The sequence below is a fragment of the Helianthus annuus genome, chromosome 13, assembly GCF_002127325.2.
Source record: "Helianthus annuus cultivar XRQ/B chromosome 13, HanXRQr2.0-SUNRISE, whole genome shotgun sequence".
NCBI lineage: Eukaryota > Viridiplantae > Streptophyta > Magnoliopsida > Asterales > Asteraceae > Helianthus > Helianthus annuus.
In genome coordinates, this window is record NC_035445.2 from 61,867,475 (window position 1) to 61,888,767 (window position 21,293).

The 21,293-nt window shown below is 37.9% G+C and overlaps 1 protein-coding gene across 1 annotated transcript; it reads left to right on the forward strand.

Annotated features, from left to right (window-relative positions):
- The first annotated feature begins 4,540 nt into the window (after window positions 1–4,540).
- Window positions 4,541–5,094, forward strand: LOC110897905. Its single transcript, XM_022144639.2, has one exon. The coding sequence runs from the start codon at window positions 4,653–4,655 to the stop codon at window positions 4,914–4,916; it is 264 nt and encodes an 87-aa protein (XP_022000331.1). The 5' UTR covers window positions 4,541–4,652; the 3' UTR covers window positions 4,917–5,094.
- Window positions 5,095–21,293: the final 16,199 nt, after the last annotated feature.

The following is a 21,293-nucleotide window of genomic DNA, read 5'->3' on the forward strand; positions in this document are numbered from 1 at the left end:
AGGGGTTATTTGGCCTAAAGGCTTGGTAGGTATGTCTGCGATACCTTCGATGGAGGATTCAGGCTGTTGAAGCTTTGAACGCTCATCGTCACTGAGAGGGTTAAAACGTTTCAAGCCATTCATCAGCTGAGAGGGTTAAAGCATTTCTCAAGCATGACTTTAGAGGATTCAGACTGTTGAAGCTTTGAACGCTCATAGTTGCTGAGAGGGTTAAAGCGTTTCAAGCTTTTCATCAGCTGAGAGGATTAAAGCTTTGTTTTCAAGGTCGACCATGTTCACTTCCTACTTTTATTCTTCAACCATTTTGTCCTTGACCCCTTTAACCAAGTAAGCCAGTTCGGAGTTGACGGCTTTTTCGATCCTCTTTTTGGTAGCAATTATTGTTATGGTGACCTTTCTATTTGTGAAACTCACAATACTGGGTTGATTATTCCAATATTTTGTTTTTTGGCAAAGGTTGAGGAGGGCGGAAGCTATGTTTTACCTCTTCGGTTTCCAAGATCTCTTATGTAGCCTTGGTTAAGGCTGTAAAGTTTATGGTTTTTTCTTGGCTTGGAGGGTTCCGGCCTTCAGGCCTTCTGGAATCCGAACCTTTGAACCGTTTGTCATAAGAGCCATACTGGAAGCTCCAGTTAAGAGTCTTTTATTTTGTTCTTTGATGTCTACAGCTTATTCTCCTCGAATGTGGGCTTCAGCCCTTTTGAGTGCTTCTTCAAGGGTTTTGGGCAGGCATTTATTAAAGTCTCTTGTGAGATATTTGGAATTTAGCATTCATGAACCCTGCGACCCTAATTTTTTCATCGGCGTAAGTTAAACCTTCCTTCTTGTAACTTTTGATGAAGTCTCCAAGACTTTCATCATCACGTTGTTTGGTCTGGAAGATTACCGTGGCGTCATTGACATGCCTCCGTTGTTATAGGGAACTTTTGCTAAGATCGTCAAAGGTCTGAACGCTTCGTCCAGGAAGGTCATTGAACCATATGCCAGAAGGCCCTTCAAGGGTTTGCATGAACATGAGACAACATTCGGAGTTGGGTCATTTTTCAATTCTTGTAGTCCCGGCGAAGATTTGGAGGTAGTCTTTAGTACCGTGATGGCATCTTTATCTGGGTTTAAAATTCGTACTCAACAATTTGTTGAGAGAAGCAAGACAAGTTGTTGGGCTTGTAAAGTTTTGAGAGGTATTTTGCTACCCTTGAAGCTGGGTTACCGTTTGAGGTACCCTGGTGAGTGGTTGGCACTTGGTTGATGAAGTTAAGGTTAAAGCCTTGAAGGCTTTCTGTGTCATCATCCAGCTTTCACGTGCTACAAAGGAAATTGTGCCATCATCTGTGTCATGAGCTAGGGCATAAGGTTAAAGCGTTAAAGGCTTTTTGATGGTACTCATGAAAGATGTCATCATCTGTGCCATAACGTTAAAACCTTAAAGGCTTACTGTATAAGGCATTCCCATGGATGTGTTCATGACCATACCACGAGCCGAAGGCAGGGCGGCCATGGATGGTTTTCGCGAAGTAGCAATGGGAGGGGGAACACTTGAAGTTGGTGACTTACCATAATTGATCAAAAGTGGTTTTATGCCCAATAGGTGCACCGGTTGTAACGGGTTGGGAGGTAAATAAGGAAAAAGCGGTTGAACTTGGCCTCCCAAAAGCTTAAAGGCTTGAGTGGTTGGTCTGTCACACTAGGACCAGCTTCAAGGTAAGATGTGGCTGAACGTGAGCTTCTAAAAGGAAGAGATGGAGGGCCATGTGATAATGAGGGTTCAGACTCCCCATAATTTAGTCTTATTATCACCCTTTTTTTTCTTTCTAAGCTCGCATGCTAGTTGAGAAAAAAATCTTAGTTGTAAGAAATTTCTAGCTACTCCCTCGGGTGTTAGATCTATGCGTTCTGGCGTATGCATTGCATCGATTTGAGTAGGTGCAACCCCTGACCGAGAAGGGGTTGGTGTTTGAAAAGAAGTGAACTCCGGGAACATATCCCGGTGGAGTACTTCCGGGAGTAGAAAGAAATGTAGATTTGACCGGTAAGATCCGACCGGAACTTGGTGTTAAATCGGTGTTGTTAGGAACCTGATTTTCCTGACCTAGAGACTCGCTTTCAGACATGATGTAAAGAGAAAATGGAGCTACACAACTGGTCTTTAAGATAAAGTAAGCGGCGTAGCCCCACGGTGGGCGCCAACTTGTTGATGCAACAAATACAAGACCAAGGCCTGTAGCGACATCTCTGGGTAAAAGGGTTCAGGGGTTCGATTAGCCTAACGCAGGTCGTCGAGTCCCCCCACGTTTGCAAGACGTGGAGAGAGGTTCACTAGTATTGTTTTTATCCTCCTTAGATCTTGAGCTGATTAGAAATCAGCCCAGAAAGCGATCGTTGGAGAAGATGAATTATTTAGTGTGAAGAAGAGAAGCAAGCTTGAAGCTAGTTCTCAAGAGGGAGAGGAAGAATCAGAGAGTTAGAGTGATATCTGCTGATCCTGGTGTGTTTTGTATGGTGAAATGGCCTGCATTTTATAGGGAAAGGTGTTTCTCAAAGGAGAAACCCGTGACTAGTGAATCTGTGCTTGCAGTGAGGGGTTTGCCCATTTTGGGGGTTGAAGGGTTTGGACCTGCGGACAAAAGGGTGTGCTCTCCCACATGGTCTGGTTGCAGCTGGGCAGGAGGTTTCACATGTTAAGTGTTGATGTGACCAGACACTGTGCTTGTCCTTTTTACTGTTCATGACCGTTGAAACATTTCCGAACCTTTTAACCTTTTAACCTTTTAAGCTGGTGTGTCTCTAATCAGTTTATTAAGGTTTGAGCTACCCCCGTCATCAATGGTGGTCTCATCAACTTGAACGTCTGCAAGATCTAAGCTTCTATATTGTTAGTTGAATAATTCTTGATACCATAGATATTTCAAAAAACCGTGTAAGCCCTTTTAGATTGAACTATTTCGCAGGTGCTCACGGATATTCAAATCAAATAACTCCCAAAGAGACTTAGAACGAGGGTGTACTATGTTTTTAATTCATAACCGTATGAGCCCTTTATTTTTCTAATGTTGTTTTAGTCGTTGCTAATGGCAACATGCCCAAAAGTAAAGTAAAATATGGTACAAAAAAGTTGTTTTGAATGAAACTGACAAAAATGCCCAAACCTTAAGGGCAATTTTGACATTTTACTATAAATATAAAAAGAAAAGAATGAGTTTGATTGGTTGACATTTGGAGGGGAGGCCACCAAACCATCTTCTTCAAGTCGTGATGTAGCCAATGCCCCTCCCCTTCATGCCGTCTCTAATGCCCCTTAGGCTACACGTATGGAGGTGGCCTTAGGTGCATGCACCCTCAATTTGTGCTGATCTAATTGGTCCAACTCATAACATTTCAGAAGATGTTGTTAGCACTCGTTATTGCACTCACATGGGTGCCCTTGGTGCCCCTCTTTGGTACTCTTAAGGAGGTGTTTAGGGTGTTAAAGGGTTGATGTGGTAGGGCATGCCCAGTGGCGGATCCAGCCAGTTTTTTCACTAGGTTCCTTTTTCCAAATCATACAAGGTTTACACTAAAAAAAACGTTTTTTTTTCAAATCATACAAGGTTTACACTACAAAAAAACGTTTTTTTCCAAATCGACTGGGTTCCTAGGAACCCGTAAATAGCCTCTAAATCCGCCCCTGGGCATGCCAGACACACCATTCAGCCTTACATCATTATTCAACGCCAGGGTAACGTCCACATCATCGGGGCGTTACCCATTACAGATAGCCAGTGTTGTAAAAGTCGGATTCCAAGGCCGAGTACTCGGCGACTACTCGGTACTCGGAACCTTACCTTGGAGAGTTACTACAAGTCGGCCTTTATAAGTCAGAGGCTGTCAAACTCGGCCTACTCGGCGACTACTCGGAAAAATCACCCAACTACTCGGAATACTCGGTCAAATACTTGGTGGGAACCTTGGAATACTTAACGACTACTCGGATTACTCGGTCAATTACTCGGCCTACTCGGTGACTACTCGGGATTATGCTAATTTTGACACGAGTTATGCTAATTTTGATATGAATAATGATAGTTTTGACATGAATTACGCTTATTTTGACACATATAAAATATCCAATAATTAATTTCTTTGTATTTAATATGTCCGAGTACTCTCAACTCACCACTCGACTGACTAGTAAGCGTTTAGCGACTTCTGCAACACTGCACTTAGCCTAATACATGAATAATTAGTAAAAAAAAAAAAACTAAAATCATTAATTTTCATAAAACTGGGATATTTTAAATTTTCTTCAATATTGACAATCTTTTTTGTTGTCATTTTCTAACCAACAATACATACTTTATCCACTCAAAAAGATTTTGGTATCGTATTTTGTCACCATCTAACAATTAAACAATGATTTACTTCAACAAAGAAGGATGTAGATTTTGTCTTAAATTTACAAAGTACTAATAAAAGCTCATCATTTACAATATATTTATAAAAATAAGGTCATCATCACACACAAAATGGCCCCATAACAAAGAAAATATCTTACTAATAATTCATCGATTCCTTGCTACCATATTCTAGTTTATCAATATTTATCTTTTCGTATATATTCATTCCTAATCAAACTCACACCCATATCACGTCACCCCTTATGGTTGGTTCCGGTGATGTGTCTCCGGCGATCGATGTTCAGGTTGCCTGAGTTCGGTTTAATCGGAATTCACATCGTCTCGTCTTACTTGACCACTGGCTGGAGCTGGACTTCACAAAATCTGTCACAAATCACAACCGGATGGTCCGGTCAGGGGTTCAGGCGGATTGATACTTGGATCGTGGACGATTTGCTTTGGAACGTTGTTATGGCGATCGAGTCGGTTGTTCTTGGCTCTATGCTTGGTTGTTACTTTGTGTTCTGTGGTTGTACTTTGTAACTCATGCCTCTGTATATTCATACTAGTTATATACAATATTTTCTTAAATAATTCTTTGTATGGAAGTTTGTTATGTTGGTTGAAATTCGGTTGGATTGGTGGCTTATGGTTGAATTGTTTGTAATGTTTTTGTTATTGGTTGGGTTTTGTGAATTCAATTTGTAGATGCATGTGTAAATTATTATATCATTTTTTACATTAAAGGTTAAGAATAATAACATATCAAAGTGTTGTTCATTGACGTTATTTTTCTCCGATTTTATAACTTAATTAATCTTATAATTTAAAGATTTTTACATGTATTTTCATGACGTATATACCTGGATTGGATTTAATATTTGGGCTTAAACCCAAATAAATCCGATCCGCAGAGCCTAACCCTCCTTTCAATTTTGTAGGAGCTGCCCTACCCTTCTTTTTCCTCTAGAGCAAGTAGCAACTTCACTTTCTCTGCTTACCCTCTTTCCATGGTTGTTAAGGCTACGACTTCAAGATCTGTTCTAATGATTTTTTTCCATGTTTTAATCTCTTCTAAACTTGGTATACTCTAAGTCCATGGGTGAGTGTTAATAATGACATGACATATTAACTAAATTGCAAACCACTCCCTTCTTGTGTTAAAGAGTATTAAATGAGTTATATGTTAACATGTTAACCCAATGTTAAGAGATTGAATTAATTATTATTTTTTTAAACCACTAAAAGATAGGGTTATATTAAGTTAATGGATTAAACCATTTTCTTGGAGTGAGACAATGAAACGGTGAAAAAAAGTTGATGTGTCACTTAGGTTGAGTTAATATAGGTTAAAGTATATCCAAAGGCCTAACATCCATATGTGTTAATCCTAATTGGCATCCGTTAACACTTGTTATACCACTCCTGAAAGGTGTTAAGAGACATTAAAAGCTTCATATCTTAAGAAGTTAACTAGCAGAGAGAGGGACGGAATCAATCATTGCAAAAATTTACACACACATAACATGCTATATATTTGTATTTTAATTAATTTAAGGGGCGTTAATAGGAGTTAAATCATTTCCTTATTGTAAGGTGAAGTGAAAGAGAGTCAAATAGGTGATGTGACACCTACGTATATAGTTAAGGGACATGAAAGCATACCCCTTAGCAAGTTTCTTCAAACTTATATTAAACGGTTATTTTTCTAAGTTCACTAAATACAAGTTTGACTTTATTTCTTTATAACATGTAATAAAAAATGATTAAACTTCATTATGCATTGTCTCATCGAGATCTAATCCAAAAGTGTAACTATTTGATTGATCAAAGGTTTATTTTCAATAATTTGATTTGGAGTTATATATGAGTTAATAAATTAACTTGTTTAAAATACTAGAATTACTAAAATGCTATACTAGTGGAGAGTTAAAATGAGAAGAAATTTTTTGTAAGAAGAAAAAAGAAAAAAATTCAACCAATAAGAATGCTTTATTTTACTTCATTTAATATAAGTATTTAATGTTACTATAAGGATACATTGATAAATATACATAGGTCATTAATTTCTAGTCTTCCTCTTTAATAGCTAACTACATTAATTTTTTTGTAAGTTGTCTTCAAAATATATATTTTTTTCAAAAAAATAAAATAAAATATTTTAAAGTGTAGGATAAATCACGAGTTGTGTAGGATAAATTACGAGTTGTGTAGGATGAATTTCGAAATATGTAAGATAACTTTTGATGTGTGTAGGCAAAAAAAGTTAGTGTGGAGGATAGTAGTCTTTATGACTAATTAATTAGTAAAAAATGATAATAAATGAGATAAGTGAAAAAACTATTTAATGTTTTACCAAATTACTCTTTGTTCTTTTTCTTCTCAATTAAAATTTCTTCTCAAATGAACCTTCCCCTGCTATACTACGATAAAAATCAAACTAAATGAACAGTGAATTTAGGGTATATTAGAATATGGGGTATGGGGCGGGGGTTGTGGCATGGGTTGGGTACAAACGCCCAAGTCACCACCCCAGGTGAGCTTGGGTTTCGGCGTGGCCCCTTGGGCGGGGGTTTCAGCCCGGGGGCGGGGGTTGTGGCGTGGTTGGGTACAAACGCCCAAGTCACCACCCCAGGTGGGCTTGGGTTTCGGCGTGGCCCCTTGGGCGGGGGTTTCAGCCCGGGCGTTGGACGGGGCTATCAAGATGACATTGCGGGATCTCATTGGCCAAGACAAGTAGCCTTTTGGGCTAGTCGTTGGCCAACAGCTATGTGTTTAAAAAAAGTTATTCACTATAAATACTCACACTTCTATTCATTTTTTTTTACCACAACTACTCCACCTCTTCTATAATCATCTCTATCTTATTTTTTAAAAAAAAATTCTCATCCAACCACAATACGAAAAATGAATCCTCATAATCGTGGTTTTGACCCGAACAATCCGTGGGCATTCCAAGAAACACCTAGCCCAACATCCAATCGTCCAATTGCTCCCTTTTTAATACACTCCACGATGCCGGATATGGCTGGTTACGCATCGTTTATCTCGAATCGTTTGAAAAATGATGTTGGTCGAAAACATCAATGCCTTTTGCGCAACGCGCGTCATTGAAAAACACTAGTTACTATAGAAAAATAAAAAACATGTGAATAGTTTTAAAGTAATTAAGTTAAACATAACTGAAAATCTATCTATACTTTCTATAAAAGGAGAAATTCAAGTGACAAAAGAAAAGCTGATGTGTCAGCTTGAGAGCATGTCCAACAAGACTTTTCTTATGTCATCTGCGATGAGGTGGCAGCGATAGAGGAAGCATAGTGACATCATAATTTCAAAGATCTGCCATCCAAACCACTGCCCCAAATTTTAATTTCAAAGGTCTGGCCCACATTCAATTATGAAACCGCTGATGTTCATTGAAATTTCAAACGACTGATGCTCATTAACATGGGAGGGTAATTTGAAATTTAAAACTTCATAGAGATATGTAATTTGCATTTAAAGTCATCAGAGCTTCAATTCTTCTCTCTCTCAAATATAAATTCAAACCCAAATTCAAAGTCGATCATAATTTCAAAAACCCATTTCAATCTCTCTGTCTACTCTCTCTCAACTCTCTATTTCTAAAACTGTAGATATAGAGAAGAGGATGAAGACGAGAGAGGCGTTGCATTTATCATCGATTTCAATGGTAGTTTAAAAATAGATATTTTTGATATTTTTTGATTTTTTCCTTTTATCATGAACTGAAAGTTTGTATGCTAAATGTTCTTCAGGTAGATCTTGCTGGATTTGTTATTTAGTGTTGAAGTCTTGGGTTCGTTGGCCGAGCTTCCGAATGTGATCAAGGTTATAAAATGGATCTCAACTTTATTGATGAAGAGGTAATGTCTGTGTGTGTTTAAAATAAATTATGATTCTATGAAATTTAATTGATATGTTTGTAGCTTTTGATTATGATATTTTTTGATTTTTTCTTTTTATCATGAACTGAAAGTTTGGATGCTAAATGTTCTTCAGGTAGATCTTGCTGGATTTGTTATTTGGTGTTGAAGTCCTGAGTTTGTTGGCCGAGCTTTTGAATGTGATCAAGGTTATAAAATGATTTTATGAAATTTGTTTGATATGTTTGTAGCTTTTGATTTTGTCTTTGATTTGTATAGATTGTTTATTGTTTATTCAGATGCTTGCATTGGTGTATGAATGTTGTTAAAGAGGAAGCACTTATGTACCTAAGGCCTGATCAACCAAAGGAAAACCACTGCTTAGTAACAGCGTTGCTCTTAAACATTCAATTATGAAACCGCTGATGTTCATTGAAATTTCAAACGTCTGATGCTAATTAAAATGGGAGGGTAATTTGAAATTTCAAACGAATTGAAGCGGTGGTTCTTGTGTAACAGTGTTTAGTGTATCGGTGTTTAGATTTTGTTTAAGCTTTGATGATGGTTGTTAGATTTGTTAAAATGTAATTGCTACAGTTTGAATATTATTGTTAATATATTATCATCTGTTGATCGTGTTCTGTTAAAGCACTACTCTTAAACATTCTCTGTTGAACTGCATCATCTGTTAGTCCATAGGAGAGGTGTGTGTAAACAAATGTTTGGAATCCTCTGTTGAAGTGTATCACTGTTAAGTCACAGCAGATGTTAGCAATTTATACTGTGGAATGATCAGCAGATGTTATGTTTTGTAGACCTTTGTTTCAACAGCAGATGTTAGCCTTATGATACTTTTGTATTAGCAGAGGTTGTTTTATCAGCAGAGATTATTTGCTGTAACAGTCTTTGTGTTTATTAGCAGAGGTTGTTTTATCAGCAGAGTTTATTTGCTATAACAGTGTTTGTGTTTATTAGCAGAGGTCATTTGCTATAAAAGTGTTTGTGTTTATCAGCAGAGGTTGTGTTTAGTAGCAGAGGTCATTTGCTATAACAGTCCTTGTGTTTATCAGCAGATGTTGTTTGGAACAACAGACTTTGCTTGAACAGATTTTCTGTTTGACAGAGCTTTTGGTTTGTCAGATTTTATCTAAATATAGGTTGACTGTATAAATTTACAGAGTATAATTCAATATATAATTTATCATGAAGAGCCAATTAAAATATATGGAGAATGTACAACAAAGGTTTAAGTTAATATAAATAGTAAGATAGGAATACATGATTATAATTTAAATATTCGGAAGTCGTAAGTTTTCAAAATATAGAAGTTTGATACATCACCATCCCATAATTTATCTCAAATGAGATAATACCAACAACTACAACTATTTGTAGAGATTAGTATTTTCTGCTACAGTAGCTAGCATATAGAGATTTGCCCATTTCCTGTCTATTTTATCTTCCCAAGGTGTACTATTACCCAACTCTTGGACTTCTGGGTTAAACCTAACTCTCTTGGTTCGGGGTTTCTTTGTCTCCTGACTCTTTTTAAGTATCGAATCCCTTTTCTCTGGGGAAAGTGGATTCTCATAGTTTGCCTTGCGGACAAAGATTCCTTCTTCTAGGTTTACTGGGTTTCTAGAAGAAGATGCCACATCTAGTTTGTGGTAGATAGCAGACAGCTTTTGCTTACCCATACTGTAACTAAAAATAGCCAGTTAATAAAACATATAATCACCGAATAATAATTAGTAAAATTAAGCATTGTCCAAATACTTAATTTAGGCTTAATCAGTGGCTCGATCAGTGGCTCAATTTAATTATTAGCTCTGATACCACCTTCGCTGTCACGGCCCCCGACCCACCCTGGACGGAGTCGGGGCCCGCGAGGCAGTTCCCGTGGTATTTAATTTATGCGACAGCGGAAGTCTTTTACAACAGGATCTTTTCACCGTAAAATGCTCGTTTAATATATTACACAAAGTTTAAGGGATAAATCCCATAATTTACAATAAGTTGATTTCACACAGAAATCTTTATTTTTCAAAACACGTTTTATTGGTTTATTTACACTGAGCCACTTCTCTGAGCTTGATAGTGCTTTACTGCACTTTTCCTGGATCACACAGATCACCTGAAACATGTTTGAAAAAGGTTTTGTCAGCGGGGAAATACTGAGTGAATCATTCTGTTTTCTAAAACGACCCGTTAGTTATAATTTACAGTATTAAGAGCGATTACAATGTTTCTATCAACCAATTATCAAGAATGGGTATTTGTCACTCGATTCATTTCTGTGACTGTGGTCATACCACTATTGGGTCCCGTTGCCCTAATAGTGACGGTGTACTCACACAGAGTAATAATAACTCACATAGAGTAATATTCACTCACATAGAGTGATAATAACAGTAATGTGCACAATACCCCACATACCAGCTGTAATTTGGTGATTACAAAGACTTAATCCCTGTAATTATAACCTTTGAAAATAATTTGAGGTATTGTAATACTTACTCACAAACTGTGAGAAAACAATTTAAAAAGAAGAATGACTCACATTGCAGATTAACGAGCAATAGATATAAGCCTACTGATTAGCCTTGATTACCCCTAGTTTTAACACAATGCACACACACAAGTTAGTAACTAATACAGCAATTACGTCAATTCACGAGATTAAACCTTCACAACGATTAATCAGTGCAATACTCGATAATTCAATCGGATTCACAACGAATAACAGAGCATAGTCCGAATTCGAACAGCACTCTAATATTCAAGTCGAAATCACGACGAATAATCAAAGTACAAGCTCAATTGAGCAGCACCCGGACTATCGTTGGATAGTTATAATCGATCGGACGTTGAATCGTAATAGCGATCGAGTTATTACCCTGATTGCGGCAGCGTTTCGATAATTGTGTGTGTGTTGGACTGTTTCTGTGATAACTCGCTCTACGTAACTCGGATTTACGTCGTTCCAAAGACAGAATTCAAGTCCCAACCCCCTCTATTTATATCCGAAATTTAACACCGTCGCGTAGCGCGAGGGGTACCCCCTATAGGCGTCGCGCTACGCGAGTGGTAACCTATGTTCATAGGGTAGCTACGTGTGTAACTAGGCTTGCTGTGTTGACAATTTTTCAATTTTCGAATTTGATAGAGAGTTATGAAGATAATCGTTGGCTAGGGTTTATCCCCCCCTGAGTTTTAGGGGCCCTGATCCTGATTCTGATTGTTCTGGAAATTTTAGGGTTAGTGCAGAATTACTTGGGTTTCTTAATTAGGGTTTCCTTAATAGCTAATTACCATCTTAATTATGGATTTTAGTGACAGTTGTTACATCCTCCCCACCTTAAGAAAAATCTCGTCCTCGAGATTTACTGGAATAGATGAGGGTACTTTCGCTTCATTTCCGATTCCAGTTCCCAAGTGTATTCTGGTCCTCTCTTGGATTCCCATTTGACTTTTACTAGCACTAGTCGTTTGTGCTTGAGAAACTTGACTTTTCTATCTTCGATCTGTAGTGGTTTCTCTATAAACTTTAATTTTTCGTTCACCTCTACATCTTGAAGAGGTACTACCAGGGATTCGTCTGCTAAACATTTCTTAAGATTGGATACATGAAATACATCATGTACTCCAGCCAATTCTTCTGGTAGTTGTAAACGATAAGCAACTGGTCCGATTCGTTGAATCACTGGGAATGGTCCAACGTACCTTGGAATTAGCTTTCCTTTCTTTCCGAATCGTACTACTCCTTTCCAAGGAGAGACTTTTAAAAGTACTTTATCTCCTACTTGAAATTCTAAAGGCTTACGACGATTGTCTGCATAGCTCTTTTGACGATCTCGAGCCGTTTTCAATCTTTCCTTAATCTGAGTTATCTTGTCAGTAGTTTCTTGTACAATTTCAGGACCTGATAATTGACTTTTTCCGATTTCTGCCCAACATACTGGGGTTCTGCACTTGCGTCCGTACAGTGCTTCAAATGGTGCAGCTTCGATGCTTGAATGATAACTATTGTTATAGGAGAATTCAATTAATGGCAAATGGCTATCCCAATTACCACCAAAGTCAATTACACATGCTCGGAGCATGTCCTCTAGAGTTTGTATTGTCCTTTCACTCTGTCCGTCTGTTTGTGGATGATAAGCAGTACTTAGATTTAGGCGAGTTCCCATTGCTTTCTGAAAACTTGTCCAGAAATGAGATGTAAAACGACTATCTCTATCCGATACGATGGAGAGCGGGACTCCATGTAGGGATACTACCTCGTCCATGTAGAGTTGTGCTAACCTTTCCATGCTAAAGGTTTCTTTCATTGGTAGGAAATGAGCTGACTTGGTTAATCGGTCTACGATTACCCAAATCGCATCATTACCTCTTTTGGTTTTGGGTAACTTTGTAACAAAGTCCATTGTTATAAGTTCCCATTTCCATACATGCATTTCTAACTGTTGTAGTAGTCCTGAAGGTTTCTGGTGTTCAGCCTTAACTTGTGAACAAGTTAAACACTTGGATACATATTCGGCTATATCCTTTTTCATTCCTATCCACCAGAAATTATTTCTTAAATCTTGGTACATCTTATTACTTCCTGGGTGCATGGTATACCTAGATTTATGAGCTTCTTCTAAGATCTTATTTCTTAATTCTCCTTGCTTAGGTACCCAAATTCGTTTCTTATGGAATTTCCAAATTCCATCATTTCCTTGTTCTAATTCTTTTAGGTAACCTTTCATTCCTTCAGCATCGTCTTGGATTGCTGTTTTCTGAACTTCTTTAATTTGTGCCATTAAATCTACTTGTAGATTTAACCTCAGAGCACGGACTCGTTTCTGTTTCTCATGGTACTTACGACTTAAGGCATCTGCAACTACATTTGCCTTTCCTTCGTGATATTGGATATCACAGTCGTAATCACTTAGTATCTCCATCCATCTTCTTTGCCTCATGTTTATTCTTTTTGCCCAAATATATATCTTAAACTTTTATGATCTGTATAAACAGTAAACTTACTTCCATACAGATAATGTCTCCAGATTTTAAGGGCAAAGATTATGGCTCCTAATTCTAGATCATGAGTTGTATAATTTTCTTCGTGCTTTTTCAATTGTCTAGAAGCATACGCAGTTACCTTCTTGCGTTGCATTAACACACATCCGTATCCTAATTTTGAAGCATCACAATATACTTCAAAGTCTTCTGTTCCTTCGGGTAAAGCTAAGATTGGTGTATTCGTCAACCTATGCTTTAAAATCTTAAAGGCTTCTTCTTGTCTAGGTCCCCATTCAAACTTAGCAGCTTTACAGGTTAACTTAGTTAATGGTATGGCTATCTTGGAAAAATCTTTGATAAATCGTCTATAGTATCCAGCTAAGCCTAGAAAACTTCTTATCTCCATAGGTGTTTGTGGAACTTTCCACTTCGTAATTGCGTCTATCTTAGCAGGATCTACATGGATACCTTCGTGATTTACCACATGACCTAAGAATTGTACTTCTTGCAGCCAAAATTCACATTTCGAGAATTTGGCATAAAGCCTTTCTTTTCTTAACACAGTTAAGAGAACATGTAAATGCTCACAATGTTCTTTTTGGCTTTTGGAGTAAATAAGTATATCGTCGATGAAAACGATCACAAATTTATCCAAGTATGGTTTATAGATTCGATTCATCATGTCCATGAATGCTGCTGGGGCATTCGTTAATCCAAAGGGCATGACTGTAAACTCATAATGACCATACCTAGTTCTGAAAGCAGTTTTAGGTATGTCTTCTTCTTGTACCTTCAACTGATGATATCCAGATCTTAAATCTATCTTAGAGAAATACCTAGCTCCTTGCAATTGATCAAAAAGATCATCAATCCTAGGTAGTGGGTATCGATTCTTAATCGTAACCTTATTCAATTCTCTATAATCGATACACATTCTCATCGATCCATCTTTCTTTTTCACAAACAGTACTGGTGCACCCCAAGAGGATGAACTAGGTTGTATGAATCCTTGGCTTAATAATTCATCTAATTGCTTTTTCAATTCTAGCATTTCGGTAGGTGCTAATCTATATGGTGCTTTAGCTATTGGTGCAGTACCTGGAATTAAATGAATTCTAAACTCTACTTCCCTATCAGGTGGTAATCCAGGTAATTCTTCTGGAAAAACGTCTGGGTATTCTGACACTACCGGGATGTCCTGAAGTTCCTTATCCTTAGTGTTAATGATTACTGAAATCATATACACCATTTCCTGTTTTCTTGAATAACTAGCCAATTTCATTACTGAGATAAATTTCAGTGGCTTTCGAGGTTTATCTCCAGTAATTAAAATTACTTCTCCTGTAGGTGTTTGAATTTCTACAGCATTTTTGTCACATAGGATTCGTGCATGGTTGGCTATTAACCAATCCATTCCTAATACTACATCGAATCCTGCTAAATTCATTGGTAACAAATTTGCAGAAAACTTATGGCCTAATAATTCTATTTTTCCTTCTTGCCAGATTTTATCTATTTTTACAGAATTTCCTTCTGCGGTTTCTACTGTGAAGTTTTGCCTAAGAGTGGTTAATGGTAACTTAAGATCTTGGCAAAATAAAGTATTTATAAAACTTTGGTTCGCACCAGAGTCAAATAATACTTTTGCAAATACGTTGTGAACTAAGAACGTACCAGCTATCACATCGGGGATGAGTTCGGCCTCTTGAGTGGTTAGCTGGAATGCTCGCGCATTTCTCTTGATTGTTCCTTCAGCTGGTTTGGCTTGGTTAACTACAGGTTTAGCTAGCTTAGGACATTCAGATTGAAAATGACCTCTTTCTCTGCAATTATAACAAACTTTTGTTTTCTTCCTGCAGTCTTCTTCCCTATGTCCTTTCATTTTGCAAAAATTGCAAACCATGTTGCATTGTCCATAATGCTTCTTTTTGCAAATTTTGCAGAAAGGAGATGAGGATTGCCCAGTTCCTCTTTTCTTGAGATTACCCACACGAAATCCTTGGGTAATCTTTTGAGCTAATTCCTTCTTGCGATCTTCCTCTCTTGTGCGTACCAATTCATCTGTTAGGGTATTAGCTAATTCTACCGCATCGTCAATGGTACAAGGTCTCGCAGCTTTAACGATGTTTCGGATTTCACTAATTAAACCCCAGATGTAACGAGAAATAAGTACCGGTTCTGGCGAAGCCAGTGATGGCACTACCCTTGCGTATTCAAAGAATGTCGAAGTATATCCCCGACAATCTACTCCTAGCATACGATGACTTAGGAACCTGTTTGCCATTTGTTCCTTCTCGTATTCGGGACAGAATTTTCTTTCTACAAGATTCTTAAATTCTTCCCAACTCATGGCATAGGCTATCCTTCTTCCTTTTGCCTGGAGGACCGTGTTCCACCATTCGAGTGCTCCTTCTTTGAACAGATTTGATGCATACATCACTTGATCCTCTTTGGCACATTTGCTTATTGCAATTACTGCCTCGGTTTTCTCTAACCAACGCAGTGTTGCAGTTGCCCCTTCGTTACCTGCAAATTCAGCGGGTTTGCAAGCAAGAAATTCTTTGTAAGTGCAACCAGACGTTGCAGCTTTCATTCTCTTAGGGAGTGGGGCCTGTTGCGGATCATGATCGTCATGATTGCCGCCTCCATTTATGCTGTTACTGCCGTTATCTTCTGGAATACGTTTACTAGGAATTAATTGTGGTTCGGCAGGTTTCTGAACAGCAGCTACAATTTCTGGAATAGCATGAGCTATCCCTTGGGCGATAAAGTGCTCGATATCTTGTCGAGTTATATATTGATCTTCTTGTTCTTGCTCAGATTGATTTACTTTATTAATTGGTTCATTGTTAGCGTTTTCCATCTGCTAATTGGTAAAATTATTAGTGTCTAACCTTTCAATGACAAAATTCACATAGATACACATAGATTATCACATCATACGAGTATAACCAAAATTGTCGATTTCTTCGACTTTTACTTTGTTAGTATATTGTATATGCATCCATACACACCGTATTTTACAGAGTTTTATTGCCCATTTTACAGAATTTTAAGTTACTATCATATAATACGGCTTTCTGTGGTTTAACTGACTGTTCTAGTAACGATGCTCCCTCTCATCGTACTTCCAAGTTAGATGCTCCCCCATTTCCCTGATCCCATTACCTGTACCTATCAGTTCTTCACCGAACAGACGAAGTTCAGCTAGGTTTTCATTACTCATGGGAGGATTTGGGAGTGGTTCTGGGTCAAATTGTGGAAGGAAGCTATAAGGACTGTTAACTATGTTTTGGAATTGCCAGTCGTTGGTCCACCATTCCTCCATTTGGCCTAATGGTCTGGTATGAACTAGTGGGTCTGGAATAGCTGGTCCTAGGTTTAGTGGGAATTGAACTGTAGCCGGGTAAGAGAAGAGATTATCGTTAATAGGTTCTAAAACATCACAATTTTCCAGTAGGCGATCTATTTCGTCCTGGAACATGATTTCCTCAGATTGTTTAGAGCTTTCGCCAATCTCTATTCCCTTTTGTTTCAGATCTATTCCTATTTCCTTTTCAGGTGGTTTCGAACCTTCTCCAGTTTCTATTTCCTTTCCCTTGTTCATGATCACAGGATTTTCTATTTTAGGGAGTCTCCTAGTGGCAGGTTTCCTACGGCGCACTTTCCTCCATCCTACGTATCTTCTCTTCTTTTTAGGTTTGGCTTTTTCCAGCGGTGGAGCTTGGAATTCCACAGGTTCTTCTATGTCAGCAATGTAACCAGTAAAGTCGTGAGAGACTTCGATAGGCACTGGATATAAGTTGAGATTCTGGAATGCTTCCGACATCTCATTCATGCTGCATAGTATATATGCAAAATGCAATGTTAAAACTTTGGAACAAAGTTTAACAAACAAACACTGAAGTTTTATTGCATATTACTTTTTGTATAGAAATAACGGAAATAAACACACTGGAATTTTATTTATTTACGGGATTGTGATTTTTCTTACTAGCCCCAACTTATTGGATATTTAGAGATTAGTATTTTCTGCTACAGTAGCTAGCATATAGAGATTTGCCCATTTCCTGTCTATTTTATCTTCCCAAGGTGTACTATTACCCAACTCTTGGACTTCTGGGTTAAACCTAACTCTCTTGGTTCGGGGTTTCTTTGTCTCCTGACTCTTTTTAAGTATCGAATCCCTTTTCTCTGGGGAAAGTGGATTCTCATAGTTTGCCTTGCGGACAAAGATTCCTTCTTCTAGGTTTACTGGGTTTCTAGAAGAAGATGCCACATCTAGTTTGTGGTAGATAGCAGACAGCTTTTGCTTACCCATACTGTAACTAAAAATAGCCAGTTAATAAAACATATAATCACCGAATAATAATTAGTAAAATTAAGCATTGTCCAAATACTTAATTTAGGCTTAATCAGTGGCTCGATCAGTGGCTCAATTTAATTATTAGCTCTGATACCACCTTCGCTGTCACGGCCCCCGACCCACCCTGGACGGAGTCGGGGCCCGCAAGGCAGTTCCCGTGGTATTTAATTTATGCGACAGCGGAAGTCTTTTACAACAGGATCTTTTCACCGTAAAATGCTCGTTTAATATATTACACAAAGTTTAAGGGATAAATCCCATAATTTACAATAAGTTGATTTCACACAGAAATCTTTATTTTTCAAAACACGTTTTATTGGTTTATTTACACTGAGCCACTTCTCTGAGCTTGATAGTGCTTTACTGCACTTTTCCTGGATCACACAGATCACCTGAAACATGTTTGAAAAAGGTTTTGTCAGCGGGGAAATACTGAGTGAATCATTCTGTTTTCTAAAACGACCCGTTAGTTATAATTTACAGTATTAAGAGCGATTACAATGTTTCTATCAACCAATTATCAAGAATGGGTATTTGTCACTCGATTCATTTCTGTGACTGTGGTCATACCACTATTGGGTCCCGTTGCCCTAATAGTGACGGTGTACTCACACAGAGTAATAATAACTCACATAGAGTAATATTCACTCACATAGAGTGATAATAACAGTAATGTGCACAATACCCCACATACCAGCTGTAATTTGGTGATTACAAAGACTTAATCCCTGTAATTATAACCTTTGAAAATAATTTGAGGTATTGTAATACTTAGTCACAAACTGTGAGAAAACAATTTAAAAAGAAGAATGACTCACATTGCAGATTAACGAGCAATAGATATAAGCCTACTGATTAGCCTTGATTACCCCTAGTTTTAACACAATGCACACACACAGGTTAGTAACTAATACAGCAATTACGTCAATTCACGAGATTAAACCTTCACAACGATTAATCAGTGCAATACTCGATAATTCAATCGGATTCACAACGAATAACAGAGCATAGTCCGAATTCGAACAGCACTCTAATATTCAAGTCGAAATCACGACGAATAATCAAAGTACAAGCTCAATTGAGCAGCACCCGGACTATCGTTGGATAGTTATAATCGATCGGACGTTGAATCGTAATAGCGATCAAGTTATTACCCTGATTGCGGCAGCGTTTCGATAATTGTGTGTGTGTGTTGGACTGTTTCTGTGATAACTCGCTCTACGTAACTCGGATTTACGTCGTTCCAAAGACAGAATTCAAGTCCCAACCCCCTCTATTTATACCCGAAATTTAACACCGTCGCGTAGCGCGAGGGGTACCCCCTATAGGCGTCGCGCTACGCGAGTGGTAACCTATGTTCATAGGGTAGCTACGTGTGTAACTAGGCTTGCTGTGTTGACAGTTTTTCAATTTTCGAATTTGATAGAGAGTTATGAAGATAATCGTTGGCTAGGGTTTATCCCCCCCTGAGTTTTAGGGGCCTGATCCTGATTCTGATTGTTCTGGAAATTTTAGGGTTAGTGCAGAATTACTTGGGTTTCTTAATTAGGGTTTCCTTAATAGCTAATTACCATCTTAATTATGGATTTTAGTGACAGTTGTTACAAACATGGTGTGGTTCTCGCAATGTATTCCTCGTCATTCGTTTCATATGTGATATGATCGAGATTCTCGTGACCACTTATTCTCCCAATGTGCTTTTGCGTCGCAAGTGTGGAACAATGTTAAAAAGATGGTGATTTGGATGGTGTAGATGACTCTTGGTAAGCCATTGCTGCATGGATGGAGCAAAATGATGGCTCTAAGAAGAGTTACATTATTATTTGTAAGCTCGTGATTGCGGCATCTTCGTACTTTATATGGAAAGAAAGAAATAATAGGCTGTTTTCTAACAACCACAACACGGTTGCTACGGTTACAGAGTGGATTAAGAGCACGGTCCGGTTGAAGATCATGGGGTTCAAGTTTCGTGATGACACATGCCGTCGAAGGACCTTCAAGGCCTGGAAGATCGATACTAGTGAGGAGGAGGAAGACCCAGGCTAGATGTGATTCAAGTTTTTCGGTCTTTGTTGCTTTATGCTTGGTTGTTTTGTATTTGTGGGTTTAGGTGTCGTGTTTGTATGTTGCAAACTGGTTGTGTGGTTTTGTTTTTCTCCTAGACTTGGCATGTCAAGTCTAGTTGGTGTGTCATTTTAGGCTCACCCTTGTACTGATTTGGTTGATTTATAAAATTCACCTGGGTAACCCTTTACCCAAAAAAAAAAACATTTAACATCCATTGAATGAGGAATAATATATTAACAGAATAAACTTACAAAATGTTTGCTGCAGTACCATACGATTTGTAAGGGGTATTCATCAGTATCAGCTTCATAATCTGAGACAGCGGCATCAAAATCTGAATCGTCGATATCATCGGATGATTCATTCAATACAACATAATCACTATCAGAATATGTGTCATTGGATTCTTCAACATCCGACTGGTGTTGTAGATCCTCGATAAGTTAAGGAACTTCCAAATTGGGTGAGGAAGTATTGTCTATTGGACTGTCATTGGATTTTGGTGCAACAATCTCACATCCATTCAAATCAAAGGCAGTAAGCAGAAAGATGTAATCCGCTGGGTATCTTAAAACAAATACAATTCCTGTTTCCATACCCATGTAGTGTACAACCTTTTCCCATCCATCGGTTATAAAGTAACAATTCCGAAGAGGATCACGTTGAAGTAGTACATCAAAAGAGTCCCACTGATTCACATAGATCTTAAATGTCTTTTTAAGTTTACCAACTCCAATACTGACGTTGACTAACTCTTTGGGTATTAGCTAAACAAAAACATATAAAATTATGAAATCAAACAAAGGTACAATAAAATTAACAAATATATCACTAATTACTATAGTAACATTTAAGTATGTGACAACCCTCACTAAACCAGGTATCCGTACGACTTAATTAATGACTAATTACTGCTTAATTACTGTGCTTACTTGAAATTACTGATGAACTGCTACTTGATTTCTGATACATGCATATTCCTGCATCATACTTTACATACCGTCACTACATTATTTACATGCTGAACCTTAGTGACAAACATGATGCACAAAAGCACATTAGCACTATAAACGGATAACCTATTGAACATGCTGATAAAGCCAGCATCAGGCAGACACTGCCTCTAAGGCCTGTATGAGCCAGAAAGATTTTACTACACCCATAGTGAGTGTAGGGATACAAGGGTTGTAGAACTGCGTCTCTAGGAATAAGATACAATGACAGGATGTGCCTAGGACATACACTGAGCACAAAACTCAGCACTTTAATTAACAATTCAGCTTTTAGCTAACTAATAAAGTGCCAAAAACATGAGAAAAATATTACTAGACACTTTCCAAAGTGTCGGGAATAAGTTGTGATACTAAAAATGGTATAAACGACACTTTAAAGCTTTGTTAAGCACTTTAACGGATTACTATCCAACCGAACAACCGGACTATACCCGGAACATGAAAATATTGTCATTAACATTATTTGCCTTTTTCTGAGCCAGTTAGGGTCCCTGAATACCCTAACACCCGCCATTAAGCACAACACACAACTAACCGGGTTAAGCACTTAACTAACTTACTTAACCTAACTAATATCCAACTA

Coding starts and splice junctions, on each gene's coding strand:
- LOC110897905 (XM_022144639.2), top strand. CDS start 4,653: ATGTGTCTCCGGCGATCGATGTTCAGGTTGCCTGAGTTCGGTTTAATC.